Raw genomic sequence first — 15,483 nt, forward strand, 5'->3', positions numbered from 1 at the left:
GTTCTGAGGCAAAAACAAGTAATTTCCATTCAAAATCCAATCCAGGTTTTTTCTCTTGCTTCCCAAAGTGAGCAGATGGCCAGTCCTTTGAAGTTCACTGAGAAACCTACCCCACATCCTGCTCCTCCTTGCAGAGGCCAATTCTCAGCATGTCATTTGTTCTTTGGTCAGTCAGCAGACAAATGTCTAATGGAGCCCCTTTGAGTGGCTTGCTGGGATTATGCGTGACCCATTAACAGCCATTAGTCTTCCTGTTCTCAAGGGAGTGTCAAGCGGAGATGTCAGTTTTCCCAGGCAAGGCCCTGTCAGATCAGAATTCACATGTGGATTGGCTTGAGACTGGGCTCTTGGACATTAAAATCTTTTCAATTCACATATAAAATATAAGTACACAGTATAACGGATTTAACAATTTTAAAAGAATTAGCCCTTCAACATACTTGAAATGGTGGATTTTGAAACTGTTCAGGACAAAGAAATACATTTAAGCTAAGTTTTACAGCCAATTCCTTTAGGCAGTTGTCAGGCTGTGATGCCTGGATTCCTCTGACTGCCTTGAGGATGCATTATTCCAGCACACTCTCCTTTCAATAATTCACTGGGGAAAATAACTGACTTTAGCGCCAAAAAAAGCACTTTGAAGGTTGCCCTTGATTAGGAACTGTATTTAGGGGTATTTTCGGATTTTAGCCATTCTGTGGGCTTGTTTCCAGTGACAGATGACAGCAGTGATGCCTGCTTTTACACCACTAAATTTGCAATTTTTCAGACTTGGTGCGCACAGGGGTTATTGCCTCCATTCTTGGCAATTTTCTTCCCCCATTAGCAAAGGGGTGCAGTGTGGCGCAGTGGCGTGGATAGAAATACTCCACAGCACTATGCTTTTGGAATAGAGTACATTAAAGGGGGCCTGGTTAGCAGGCCTCCCTTTCAGAAACATTTACCTGCATCATTTAATTTCTAAACAAAAAATGAAAAAATAAAACAAATAAAAATAAAAGAGGAAAAAGAAAATCAAAGGTTCGGGCCATCCCACCCTCGCCAGATGGCATTCTGTCACAATCGCTGCACGGGAACCATCCTGCCTCATCACTGGAAACTTTGTTGGCATCCTCTGAACTCTGCTGGGACCTGGTCTATCTGCTGTTGGCTTCTTTCACCACTAGGAAGGTCCTGCTGCACCTGTAGTCTCACCACAATGATCCTGAAGGCCTGGCGACACTATCCTTGGTCATACAAATGCTTGTTGCTGCTGCCTGAAGAGTTCAGGGGGTCATGTGCTACTAAAACGAAATAAATAGAGCAGCCTCACCCTGTCTGGGGGCCTCTGTAATGGCCTGGCCTAATTGTCGTTGGAAGCTTCAAAGCAGAAGCTTGTGAGCCTTAAGCAATTGAATCCATAGTAAGCACAGCTGTCCCCACTGATTCCTGGTCCTATGTCATTGCTGTATTTACATGGTAGAGTCTGGGAGCTGAGATAACTGATATCTCCAAGTGCCCATATGTCCTTTGACTTGCATTGTGCTTAAAGCCCTTATTTAGAAAGTAGCTACTTTACTGAAGATGGGACCCCTGACCCAGACTCCAATAGTATGTTTTTTTTTTACTTGCTTGTTAAGATCAACTGCCTGTAAAAGACTGCACTCTAGAAGTCCATCCCTACCCTTTTAAAGTATTGGTATACTAGCCATAATTAGGCTTGTGAAAATACTCTCCACCCTTTCCACCACATTTTAACTATCTGAAAGTGCATATGTCTTTAGAATTCAACGCAGTTGGTCAAAGTGGTAGATGAACTATTTTGCTGTTACCAAACTATGGATGTACATATGTTATTTTATTTGTTATGTGTGAGTCATGGTTTATATTAAACATTCTATACATTTAATCACTGATAATTGGTAGCACACACTGAATAAATAATTCTACAGACATTTCATAGCCTCTACAACTTACATGAATAAAATATTAATAGGTTTAATACTAATTTTACTTGCCAGTAGTTTGTAGAGCTTGATTTATTTTGCGTTTATTAAATAGCACATGGTGTAATTAATTACCTGTGTGGACCTCTGCTCTTTAACATATGTTTCTCTTGATACCCACTTACACCAAGCCTACCTCCTCCTGCGTCTAAGGCAGACTGCTCTGAGAGTTTGTCCAAAGACTTAAAGGTTGGCCTCTCCACATCCATCAACGAAGCAGGTAAAAAACACTTGGTGTTCATCTCTAGAATCACACCCCGTAAGAGCTCTTGCAGATCCCACCGTACAAACAATATTGACTGACTTGTGCAAAAACCATGCCCTGATTTTGAGATTCCTTCAAAGCAGCAAATAATCCACCACACTCATGTTCCTGTTTAGTTCCAGGTGGTTTATTTCAGAAAACATCAAATCCCACAATTTGTGAACAAGGCAGGACTATAATTTTCTTTTAATAAATACTCACTTCCGGTTTGGTGAGGGATCACACATGAAGTTTGTAGCCGGTTTTGGAAGTGAACAGTCAAGTTTGCCAGAGGGCATAAAAATCACACATCATAAAAGGCACTGCAGTTACATAGTCCATCTTAGTTTGCTTTGCATAGTCTCTCTTTGAATATTGCCAAGCAGTGGGATGTCTGAGATAGTGGCAGAGGAGTAACACTGTGGTGAATCAGAGAGAATTTGGTGACTTGGTGAACCGTCTCAAAAAGAAGAATTGATGATAAATTACTAGTCCAAGGAAAGAGAAGTGGCCAGGATAATTATTCCATGTCTATCTCCTGAACGTCCACCACATGTTCATTTTTGGTCCAAGGCACTGGCTCCGGCACATAAGGGTCATATGTCCATTTGGGGAAAACACGTTTGTACAAGTTAATCAGCACAGTGTCCTGGGACTTCAGCTGGCCATCAAAATGGCACTTCATGTGGCCATGGGTGCCTGTAAAAAAAAAAAAAAAGAAAATCCAACACACTCCATTACAAACAGCCAAAAAAAAGGAGAAAATGTTAGCCTATAGTCAGGTTTACGACAAAGGACTAGCAGACATTAAAAATAGAGGAGAGAAACATTCTGTTCTGGGGAAAAATCTGCCAAGTCTTCATCACTTCCTTCAGAAGACAATATAACATACATAACATGATGCCAGTAACGCAAGCCAACGGAAGCACTCTGCTCTGATGAAAGAAAAGGATGAGTAGGGTACAATAAGTAGTACTACTCAGAGCTGCTGTTAATGCCCCATTTGGCATGGAACAAAGGCAACAACGTCAAGGACAGAAGTCAAAAGTTAAAAAGGAAGGAAATAATTAAGTACCTTGAGGGACGCAAGTGCAATGGGGCAGCTTGGGAGGGATTTGCCTAGTTAAACTTTGGAAGATCTATACTTCAGGAAAGATCGGGACAAACGTAGAACTCGACCAATTGAGCAGTTAAGGCTCCACAATAGGATATTGTGGTCAACAGTGTCATAAGTCACTGGCAAGTCATGTAGGATAAGGACAGCATTTGGCCCACTACCCAATATTTTGAGTATAGTGTCTAGTAAAGTGATCTTGGTGCTGCACTGTGGTTGAAACACTATTGTAAAAGAAGCCAAACTATTCACTGTCGTTTTGCAGTGGTGCCATTGCTAAGCTCTACAGAATTTTAGCTCCAAACGGATATTTGATATTAGCCAAAAATTGGAAATTTGTATTTGTTGGCTTGTTAGGCGCTTAGACAGTCAGTCAATTCTGTTTCAAAGCGTCCACAGGGCAACAGGGAGGGAACATGGGATTGAAACGATAAATACAGTGGAGGGAAAGGAGAAACCTACTAAGCCATGTGAGTATTCCGAACGTGCAAGCGCAGCAATGAAGAAGGGGTGAGTGCCGAGGTGTCCGTACTCATGGATGAGCAACAGATGGAGTGCATGGTATGGTAAGTACAGCCTGGCGCCGTCTTGGGTGGAAAAGTAAGAGCCTCCAGGACAGAGGCTGGAGGGTGCAGAGTCAAGTGCTTAAAGGTAGACAGAAGCTGGTGCGATTGGATGTGGAAGGTAAAGGGCACGAGGATGCATAAGGGCCATGGACATCAATGACAGCAACTGTGAGATTAGCAGTGGAGGGAAGAAGGGAAAGAGGTGGAAAGAAAACAATCTTGAGGAAGTCCTGCTCAAGACGCAGAGGTAGGGGTAGGCTGTTCCATAGGAGGGAGCCAGGTGAGGAAAGATCTGCCTCCTGCCCTCAGTTTAGCAAAACGCTTTACACACAAAGAGTTGATGCTAGAGGAACATAGAGGTCTAGAGGGAGAGTATTTATTAAGAGAGTTGCAGATAGCGTGGTTTCCAGCCCCAGACAGCTTTGTGGATGATGCAGAGGGACTTGAATTTAATCTGTGCATCCACCGGAAGTCGGTGAAGACTTTTTAGGGCAGGAGAGGAGATGTCCCTGGGCTTAAGGCCAAGGATAAGTCTTGCAGCCCTATTCCGGGTTCGCTGGAGGGGCTGCATAGTTGAAGGTAGATTCAGGAGGAGGATACTGCAATAGTCAAGCCTAGAGAGAACCAGGGCTTGGGTACCATTGAGCTTCTGGGGGAAAGGGAGAATTCCTTTGAAAAGGAAGATTTGAAAGTGGGACTCCTTGGCAATGTCCTGGGTGTGAGGGATGAAGGAGAGAAAGGAGTAAAAGATGACTCCAAGGTTTCTGGATTCAGATGAAGGAGCCGGGGGTTTGGGGGAGGGAGCCCATGGAGAAAGGCCAGAGAGACGGGAAGAAGGCGGGAGCAAGGGTCCCAATGGGAAGGATCTCAGTTTTGCTGGCATTGAGGCAGAGATCGTTGGAAGTGCACCAGGAATGGATGGCAGATAGGCAGCCTAGGATGATGGACGTTGCAAGATGGTCAGCTACAAGTTTGAAATACAGTTGTGTGCCGTCTGCATAACACTGGAAGTTGGAGGAGATGAGTGCTAGCTGAGCAAGGTAAATGTTAAAGAGCCAAGGGGAGAGGTTAGAGCCCTGGGGGGACACCACAGGTGGAGAGGGAAGTAGTAGAGCAGAAGGTGCACAGGATGACTTGGGAAGAGCAGTCAGTTAGGAAGGCGGTCAGTCAGTCCAATGCCCATTCCTAGATACCAAGTGTATCGTGGAGCCTTTGTAGGAGGATGGAGTGGTTCACCCTGTCAAAGGCGGATGAGAGAGAGTAAGATGAGGACAGCTGGGGAGTTGGAGTCCAGAGATGCGAGCAGTTCTTCACAGGTGTTCAGTAGAGCAGTTTCGTGCCTCTGGATGCTTGGAATCCAGAATGATGGTCATGGAGACCACCAACAAGTTCGGTGTGTGAGGTGAGTTGAGGAAAATCCAGCTTCTCCAGCAGTTTCCCCAGGAAGTGGGTGATAGAAATAGGGCGGTAGATGGCTGGACAGGAAGGGTCTGCTGAAGATTTTTTTCAGAAAGGTGACAAAAGGGAGTGCGGGCAAGAGAGCCAATGTTGTCCTTAACGTTCTGGAGGAACAAGGGGAAACCTGTTTGGAAGATACCTTCATGGAGCAGACAACTTTTCTAACTTCTTCTGGTGCGACGGGCTAGGGAGGCAAGGAAGCGAGGGAAGGGTTGGTCGGGGGAGTAACAAGGGTGTTCAGGATGCCCCGGGTTTTAGAGGCAAAGTGTGTGGCCAGTGCATTGCAGAGGGCCTGGGAAGAAGAGGGGAGGAGGAGCCTGCGGACGGGTTGGCTAGTTCTCTGCAAATTTTGAAATGTTCAGCTGTGTTGTTGGAGGCACCAGACACCCGTGCCTGGATGTGGGCCCTTTTCTTGGCTCGGATGGAGTCTGTATTGCTTTTGGAGCAGGCAGCAGGCCAGTTTATCAGAGGGTGAGCCTGAGGTTTGCCAATTGTGTTCCACCGCTCTGCACTTTCATTTCTGAGGTGCAAGTTCAGAGTTGTACCTGGTGTTATGCTTGCAGGCAGGTTTCAGGCGGCTCCTCATGACTGGGGCAAGAATGTCAAGGGTATTGTTGACAGCCAAGTGGAGGTTGCTGAGAGCAGAGTCAGTGGTGGAGTCTGATGTGGGGGGGCAGGGTATGAAGGTGGATGCAAAAGCAGCAGCTGACACTTGTTTCATCAGGTGGATGTTCGTGAACGAGTTTGGCAGGGCTTTAGGGGGTACAGTCAGAGGGCCAAAGGGACTCAGGTGAGAGGAGCGAATGGTCTGACCAGAGGTGGGGGAGAGAGATCAGAGGAGGAGAGAGATCAGAGTGGACAAGGGCATCCAGAGTATCCAGCTGAATGGGTTGGACCGGAAGGGAGAATGGAGGGGAATAGAGAGGTGCAGAGGTCAATGAAGAGAGTGGAAGCTGTGACAGAGAAGTCCAATCGGATGTTGAAATCCCCCAAGAGGATGAGATTGGAGGTGGTTGAAAGTAGGGAAGAGCAGAAGTCAGCTCAGTCAGAGAGGACAAGGGTGGTAGAGCCTGGAAGCCGGTAGATGGTAGCAATGGTCAAGGAGGAGGAGGGAAGAGAAAACCAACCTACATACCAGGCTCTCAAAGGAAGAGTAGAGCTGCGTGGGTATGATGGAAGAAGGCACCCACTCAGGGAAGATTAAGGCAACCCCACTGCCAGCACGGTGATGTTGGGGCTTGGAAAGGATCTTGAAGCAGACAAGGAAAAGAGTCAAAAGCAGTGACTGAGCTGGCACTGAACAAAGTCTTGGTAAGAGCGAGAATGTCGAGGGCAGAGTCTTCAAGAAGGAGGCAGCTATCGACAGTTTGTTGGTTGAGCGGATGTTGCCAGGTGGTGGAGTTCTCTGAATTTGAAGGTTTTCTGAGTTGGAGTACAGGGGCGTGGTACACCAGTCGGGCCGAGGGGTGGCATGGAGGGGGACAGAGAGTGGTAGGGGGAGAGGCAGTTGAAGGAAGTTAATGAGGGACGGCAGGAGCCGGTAGAAGAGGAGGAGGTTGGTTTGAGGACCCTGAACCAAGACAGTCCCTGTATGGTAGACATTAACAAAGCAACATGATGAGAAGCCGGCCAGGAGGACTTTCTCTCCCATTAACGGTGGTACCGAGTGGGATGTAAAAGGGAAGAGTGGAGACGAGGAGTCCATAGATCTGGAGAAGGGACAGAAAAAAAAAAGATGTCGGTGAAGACCTCTCTGGAAGTTGCACTGACATAGGTGACTGCAATGGGTAGGCCAGGGCTGGCCCTTAGTATGTCTTTCTTGTGTTTTTTTTCTTCCAGCCTTTATAAGAGGGAGGGTAGCAGTTTGAGAAGATAGGAGAGATGGTGAGAGCCTTTAGGGTGTCAGAGGAAATTTCAGTAAGTGGAGAGATTGTCCTGCACGCTCTGGCTCAGCACACAGACAGTCAAGTGGTATACAAGAGGGCACAAGATGCGATGCAGTGCAGCTGGATTTGATTTTTCAAGAACACAAACCCAGCCCGGAAAGGCCCAGACAGAAGCCTTAGGAGTGGGGTCTTTGGGTGGGGGCCAGTGCAGACTCCTGCCAGTGTCGGATTGGAGGCTAAAAGCTCATTGGGGGTTCAGCATTTGGTTTCTGCTTTTAAAACCTGTTTTAGCATTTGTTTTTCAATAGGGGCTTGGTTGTTACTAGTTTCAGTGTAGGATGGACTGCACCTGCCAGACATCGGCGGCATAGTATAGTTAGTGCTTTCATCTTGTACACCATTTTAATAAGGCTTTCTTTACAGTATACAAGTTTGAGAGCATGGATTTAGTCAGAAGGGGAATGACCAGGGGAAATATGTAACGGTTTGTGTGTCAATCTTTGTTTGAATAAAAACAATATATTTTTAATTGCGACTGTTTGTACATGTAAACCTTACACAAAATATTGATTTACAATACAGAAATATAAGAACAGTAAAACACAGTGTCACATAAACACAAAGGCAGTTTCTCATCAGACTTTCATATCAGCAGTTAGAAGCACTGTCCAGCCATCGAGATCTAAACATTCCCTCAAATTATTTTGAATATTAAAGCAGGTCTATAAGTGCAAATAACAGTGCAATATTTCCACTTCCCCTAATTTTTGATTCTTGGCAGTAAGTATAATATTCAAGAGATTTGTATATGCATCAAATCAAAAAGATTGGTTAAAAAACTATAAAGTGCTAACAGTGTAACAGCTCTTTTCCATCTGTCGAGACAAAGATTCACCAGCTTGGTCAAAATTATAATATACATAGGAGTTAAAATGCAGTCTTCTAATATTCACAGACTCTCAATATAAAACTAAATGTTTAGTGTTTCCAATAGGTCAGGCTATTAGGCAAGAACTGATGTAGTAACCTTTTGGGAGACTACACAACCCGTGTCCTCTTGGTATTAGTTAACCCACCTTTTGGTATAGGCCTGAACTATATAAATTGGTAGTGGGACTGAGCAGCCAGGTTTATCTCAAGAGGAGTACATGTGAGCTGTAACAATGAAATCCACAAATACAAGTAGTAAAATTACACACGTTTTTTGTTATAAATAATGATTTATTCATTTAACAATCGTTTTTAAATAAGCATTCTTTAAAAAGGGCAATATATGAAACAATCAAATATACTTACAATACTTTCCCATAATCAACACCAAGCTAGTAGATACTCTTTAGAGATGCTTTTTACACACTACACACTGAGTTGACTTCCCCCAACTAGGACAGTAATGGCATTTATACATCACTAGTACACTTTGGTGATTCTGAGGTTTGCAGTAAAGAATGGTTAAGGGAAGGAAAAGGGTTAAACAGGTTCTCAGAGCATGTGAACACTTACATCTTCCAATGAAGTCTAGATAAAAACCTTTCCAATCAATAATAGTTAAAAACCAAGTTATCACCTCTGAGGGACAGTCAATATCAAGGTCAAATGGGCTAGAAGAGTGTGCAGCGAGCCAAGACAGCCAAAGTCAATTGGGGCACAGTCTATGGAGCTGAGGCACTTCTTAGATAAAGTCTTGCACAAAATTAGAGAGTTTGTTTAAGAAAAATCACTGTAGGGTCACAAGCTATTATTCACGTGAAGGGTAGAGCTGAAATCAACTCTAGCAAAGTAGGTACTGCAAGTCACAACTGAGAAGAGCAAAGCCAGTAGTACCTTTGGTTAGAAGAGTGGTCCAGCTGGCTTCTGTCTGGTTGCAGTGATGCAGATCATGGGTTCCTGAGCCTCAGTCATGGGGACAAGAGGGAGGATGTCTAGAGGACTCGTGGCCGGCGGCAGCTACGGGCTCTTTTCAGATCAGCGGCACTTTGCGGTTTCAGCGCTTGGTAAACAGTACGACTGCAAATCTTGGACACCAGTGGGGCTTCCTTCACTCCTTTAGTCCTGCACTCTGGTGAGGGGACGCTAGCTCTGGTCGTCCTGCTTCTGGAGGGTCCTGGGGAATCTCTTGGAGCTTCTGGCCAGTTTGCAGACATTGCACTCTACTACGGATTTCTCGATTCCTGGCAAACGGTTCCTACAGCAGCAAAGAAGTACAGCCAGTTGGGGAAGATGGCCCAGTGGAGTCAGTCTCAGAGTTAGTTGGTTCCACTAACCCAAGGGAAGAAATTGTCCCTTCCAGAGCTTCTCTTGTCGATCAGGAAAAGAAGTTTCAGCACAACAGCAGGGCTTCACCGGGCAATTCAAAGATCCAGGAGGAAGCAGCAAGATTCTTTCACTGTTTCTTCATCGGGCTGTTCTTCCCAGTGGTCGATTGTCTTCAGTCCCAAAACCCTCGCCTTTTAAAGCAGGTTTCTCCCATTCATGCACAGCCTAGCTGTCACTCAAACAGCAGGGTGGCTGTCCTGGATGGACAGCCAATCAGGACTGGATGCATTCAGGCATTCCTAAAGACAAAGGACAGGGGAGTTTCGGGAACCTACATCACTTCCTGCCGTTCCGGACACAATGGAGCCGAAGTGGGTTTCAGTAGTGAAGCCCGCCAACAACAAAACGAACAAAGGGCTCAAACCTGGCTTGACGCGCAGAGCAAAACCCAAGACAGACCTTGTTAGGGTGAATTCTCAGAAATGTGCCAATTCCCTTCTACCTTAGAGACGGCCAGCTCTCTTGCTGGACTTTAGGACTATGTTTCTTTTGACTTTGGAGTCTGACAGAGTTAAAATCACAGAAAAATACATGAGTGTGGGAAAAAGGTTTCTTTATCTGGGTTATATATGATATGACATTTATAACGCGCCTATACACAAGTGTTTCAAGGTTAGAGATCAAACTCCATAGGCATCATCTTTTTACATTGCGGCACACAGCACCGTCAGTGCAGTGACAAAGGGAAGTCTTCGAGAGTTCCCAAGGGTTAAAATACTCTCTCTTGCACAACTACTGTTTCCCAGAGCAGTAAAGTGAAATTGACTTTACATACATTTGTAACATTCTGGACCCAGCACACACTATCTTACAATAGGGTGCTGGAGGGGTTACTTAGTATCCCTTTTGTCTCGTTTCTTATGTAACATTTTTATGTCACCCTTTCTACAATTAATGGCTGGTGGCAGTTGTTTACTTTTTCCTATCGTGTGTTTTTACCACGGGCTGCGTTTGCAGCTTCAGTAAACCACCCATGGGTGCCCATTTTGTCAAAATGGCCCCGGTCGTCTTCTTCACCATTTCTTGTTCGAAGGTCCTTCTTGAGATTTACTCTGTGTGCCAAACTAGATTTGGTCCCTTTGTTCATTTTATCTTTGGCAGGATTCACTAGTGAAGCCTGCCTCCGGCTCCAGCGAGTATGGCAGGGGCAGGAAGTGAGGGAGGGGCCCGGAACTCCCTTTGCTTAATCCCATTGGTTACAGGAATGCACCCAAAGGTGATTGGCCGGCTGGCTGTCCAGAGGAAGAATCTTTCCACAAAGAAATGGCAAAAAAGGAGACCGGGCCATTTTGACAAAAACACCACCTTTGGGTGCTTTACTGCAGCTGCAAACGTAGCCCGCTGTAAAAGCACACCACAGTAGTTAAAAGTAAACCACTGCCACCAGCCATTCATCGAGGAAAGGGTAACAAAAATGTTACATGAGAAACTAGACAAAGGGGCTACTAAGTAACCCCTCCAGCGCCCTATTGTAAGATAGTGTGTGCTGGGTCTAGAAAGTTACAATGTAAAGTAAGGAACAAGTTACTTACCTGTAACTTATTCTCCAGCATGGGTCTGGCATGGATTCACATGCTCATGAATATTCCGTTGTCAGGCTGGGAATATTCGGTAAAGAAAAAAATCAGTTTCACCTCTGAACTGTCTTTCTCCCAACCACCAATCACTGGTCTCTGGGTGATACTGCTCCCGGCCAATGACTACCCTCTACCTAAGCCCCTCCTCTGGCAGCCATCTTCAGATTTGGTAGCACGTGAAGTGGCAGTGGGACCAAGAGAAGAGCCGCAGAGGGGTAGGCGGGAGGGTTTGCATGTGAATCCATGCCAGACCCATGCTGAAGAACAGTTACAGGTAAGTAACTTGTTCCTTCTCCAGCATGGGGTCTGGCATGGATTCACATGCTCATGAATAAAGACTACATAGCAGTACACACATGCACAACCATGGGAGGTGGCAAGGCTCAACATTAAGCATATCAACATAAAGCATCTCTTACCTCCTCACCAGGCTCATCTTCAAGTAAACAGGTTGCACAGCACTGCTTGGCCGACTCTGGACTCCTCCCTGGAATCCCGGTCGAAGCAGTAGAATTTCAGGAAGGTGTGCATTGACCTCCACGTAGCAGCCCTGCAGATGTCCAGCAGAGGCACACCAGATAGGAATGCCGTAGTTGCATCGATCGCTCTGGTCGAATGGGCTCTACGACGGCCAGACAACGGTCGGTTTGCCAACCGGTGACAATGGGTGATGCAGCCGGAGAGCCACCTGGAAATGGAAGCCTTGGAGAGGGCCTTCCCTTGGTTCACAGGGCCATAGTTCACAAACAGCTGTGATGTCTACTTCGTCCAGAAGGTCCGGGTACCATATCTGCCTCGGCCACGCCGGTGTGACGAGGATCATCCTGCACCGGGGCTGTCCGAGTTGATTGATGAGTCACAGACGCAACAGCAATGAGGGAGAAACGCAAAAAGGAACAGGCCGCCCCAGAGGAAGGAGAATGCATCCCCCATGCTCCCCGGCTGGGGAAACCTGACGAACCTCCGGCATTTGGTGTTTGTCGCCGTTGCAAACAGATCGATCTGGGAATTGCCCCATTGTCGGAATAGAAGATCCACTTGGTCATGCCGAAGCGCCCACTTGTGGCACGAGCGCAGTTCCCTGCTGAGAGAGTCGGCAACAGTGTTCTTCCCTCCTGCCAGATGAAATGGGACAAGGAACATCTCGTGGGCGCCGGCCCATCGCCATACGTCCTGCGCTTCTCTGGAGAGCGCTGCAGATCTGGTGACCCTCCCTCCCCCCGCTTCCGGATGTCAAACATCGTGGTGGTGTTGTCCGTGAAGATCCGCACCACCTTGCCCTTGAGGGACGGAAGGAAAGACCTGAGGGCCCAAAACACTGCCCGTAGCTCCAGAATGTTGATGTGCAATGACTTCTCCTCCGGTAGCCACAGGCCTCTTGCGTGGAGACTTCCTGTGTGTGCTCTGCAACCTTCCAGGGATGTGTCCGTCATGACAGTCTCCTGATGAGGGGGTAAGGGGTCTGGAAATCCACACCTGCCAACAGATGTGCGGGCACACCACCACCGAATCGCTCGATGGAAACTCTCGTCGAGGGTGATCTTGTCCTCAAAGCTTCCCGATACCTGGATCCAACGGGTGTCGAGGAACCCTTGCAGCGAATGCATCCGCAGCCTGCACAGGCGCACAAGGTATGTGCATGGCGACATCATGTTGAGAAGGGACTTGATGGCCTCACCCTTGCGACCTTCAGGCCCAACAGCCCTTGTACCTTGCCCAAGATGGCCGCTATTCTCTTCTCCGACGGGGCCACCAGACACGACACCCTGTTGAGCCGGGATCCCAGAAACAGTGCGTCCTGCGATGGCTCCAAGCAGTACTTCGCAAAGTTTATCGAGAAGCCCAGTTCTGTGAGTAGCTGGACGGTCCCTGCAGTGTGCTCGACGGCGGTCTCTCTTGACTTTGCTCGCATGAGCCAATCATCCAGGTAGGGGTAGACGTGAACCCCCTGCAGGCGCAGTCGCGGCGCCACTGGCGCCAGACACTTGGTGAAAACCCTTGGTGCCGACTTCAATCCGAAGGGTAGGGCCTTGAATTGGTAATGCTGCCCTTGGACCACAAAGCGCAGAAACTTGCGGTGCCCCTTGTAGATGGGGATGTGGAAATAGGCATCCTCCAGGTCCAGCGACGATAGGAAGTCCCATTCTTCCAGCTGCCCCAGCACGTGCTGAAGGGTGACCATCCAAAACTTCTGGGACCTGATGTACTTGTTGAGGAGGCAGAGGTCTAGTATGGGTCTCCAACCACCTGTCTTCTTTCTGACGAGGAAGTACTGGGAGTACACTTCGGAGCCCCAGAGCCTTTTTGGGATGAGTTCTATCGCACCCCCTTCTTCAGCATGGCCCGTACCTCCAGAAGAAGTTGAGGGGCATGGTATTCCTTCCTGGCCACTGGTGGAATGCGCGGGCACTTCTGTTGAAATTCCAGAGTGTGCCCATGGGTCAGGGTGTCCAGCACCCAACGGTCAGTGGAGATGGACTTCCACACGCTGATGAAGTTCGCCAGCCTGTCTCCCACTGGGGTCCATGGGTGGTGGCCCGACGTCAAGGCCGGTTCAGTCCTGCTTCACCGTGGGGGCGCCACCTTGGGGGACCTTGGCAATGACGGCGACCTCCTCCGGACTTCCTGAGCCAAAGAATGGGGCGGTTGATGATAGGATCCTGAGTCACCACCAAAACCTTTGGACTTTCCTCCAGAGGTCCAAAAGGACGTCCGTCGCTGCTGGAGCGTGCCCAACCATCTCGGTATCCGCCTTGATGGCCTGAAGAGACTCGTCCACAGTCTTGCCGAATAAGTTGTCCCCGTCGAAGGGCATGTCCAACACCCTCAACTGTATATCCTGGCGGAAGCTAGTGGCCCTCAACCAAACCCACCAACGAAGGCAAACGCTGTTGCCCATCTGACGGAATCCACTGTCTGCGATGTCCGTGGCCACCGTGATGGCATGGTCCGATGCCACCTCGCCTTCTTGTAGGATCTCCAGCGCTTTCGCGCTCTTGTCGTCAGGAAGGAAATCCAGGATGGGATCGATCTTGAACCACAGCTCCCTGTCATAACGGGCCACGATGGCCAAAGCACCGTCACCACAGCAGACGAGATGACCATTCACCCAAAGGCATCCAACTTCTTACCCTCGCCGTCCGGGGGGAGAGGGGGTGACAGGACGTTGAAGATCCGGATGACTTCTTTTTCGCCGCCGCCGAGACCACAGAGTCCGGGGATCTGAGACACTTGGGTGCAGAGTCTGGCACTATTTCTTCTCGGACTGGTCCCTCTTCGCGAGGGCCGAGGATGGGTTCTTCAGAAGGGACAGCCCTTCGTCCCAAATGTCTTCCAAGAGAGGGATAGAAAGCACGGTATTCCTCTTGGCCTCCCTGTGCTGGTACAGGAAGCCTTTTTTCTTCTCCTCGGGGGCCAGTTGAAACATTTGAGGGCCTAGCGATCATGGCACGGAAAGATCCAATCTCGTCAGCTGGCGAGGCCCTGGGCACTGGCGACGGGAGGTCCCCTCCGTCGTCGTCCGTACCCGTCGTCACCGTATCCGGCTCTGTATCGGCCCTCGGAGGAGGGTATGGCGGCGAAGGATGGCAAGGAGGTGGAGAGTGGACTCTCCTCTTGACAGGACTAATCCCCATTAGTCGGATGATGGATCGATGGAGCTTGAGGCTCGATGGACCAAAAAATAGAGAAAACTAAGAAAAAGCCAGAGAGCTAATCACAAGGACTTCTACCACTAACTGCAGTACAAATCTGAAGATGGCTGCCAGGGGAGGGGCTTAGGTAGAGGGCAGTCATTGGCTGGGGGCAGTATGACCCAGAGACCAGTGATTGGTTGTTAGGAAAAAGACAGTTCAGAAGTGAAACTGATTTTTTCTTTACTGAGGATTCCCAGCCTGACGACGGGGAATATTCATGAGCATGTGAATCCATGCCAGACCCCATGCTGGAGAAAGTCAATTTCACTTTACTGCTCTTGGAAACAGTAGTTAATCCAAGAGTAAGGTATTTAAACATTGGAAAATCTGAGGGACTTCCCTGTGTCACTGCACTAAAGGTGCTGTGTGACAATGCAAAAAGATGCCTATGGAGTTCATCAGACTCCAAAAATCAAAAGACACAGTCAGAATCACAAGAAAAATACATGAGAGAGGGGAGGGGGTGTGGGGGTGAGTCTCACTCTCTCCAGGTTTAAAATTAAAAAGTCCTCGAGTCCAGCAAAAGTACTCGGGGTCTCTATGATAGAGAGGAATTAGCACATTTCTGAGAATTCTCCCTAACATCTTCCATCTGCAATTAACAAAACCTTTGTTCACACTTGGGTCTGTATTTTCCTTTTG

General features: G+C 47.8%; 1 protein-coding gene across 1 annotated transcript in view; it reads right to left on the reverse strand.

The window, feature by feature from the left end:
• Positions 1–2,361: 2,361 nt before the first annotated feature.
• Positions 2,362–15,483, reverse strand: part of TSR1 (TSR1 ribosome maturation factor) — a 325,627-nt gene continuing 312,505 nt past the window's right edge. The window contains exon 15 of the mRNA XM_069615351.1: positions 2,362–2,928. Coding sequence (XP_069471452.1) covers positions 2,750–2,928 — 179 coding nt within the window. The 3' untranslated portion in view covers positions 2,362–2,749. The remainder of the gene's footprint in view (positions 2,929–15,483) is intronic.

The sequence above is a fragment of the Ambystoma mexicanum genome, chromosome 9 (genome assembly GCF_040938575.1).
Source record: "Ambystoma mexicanum isolate Mex_15411 chromosome 9, UKY_AmexF1_1, whole genome shotgun sequence".
Lineage (NCBI taxonomy): Eukaryota > Metazoa > Chordata > Amphibia > Caudata > Ambystomatidae > Ambystoma > Ambystoma mexicanum.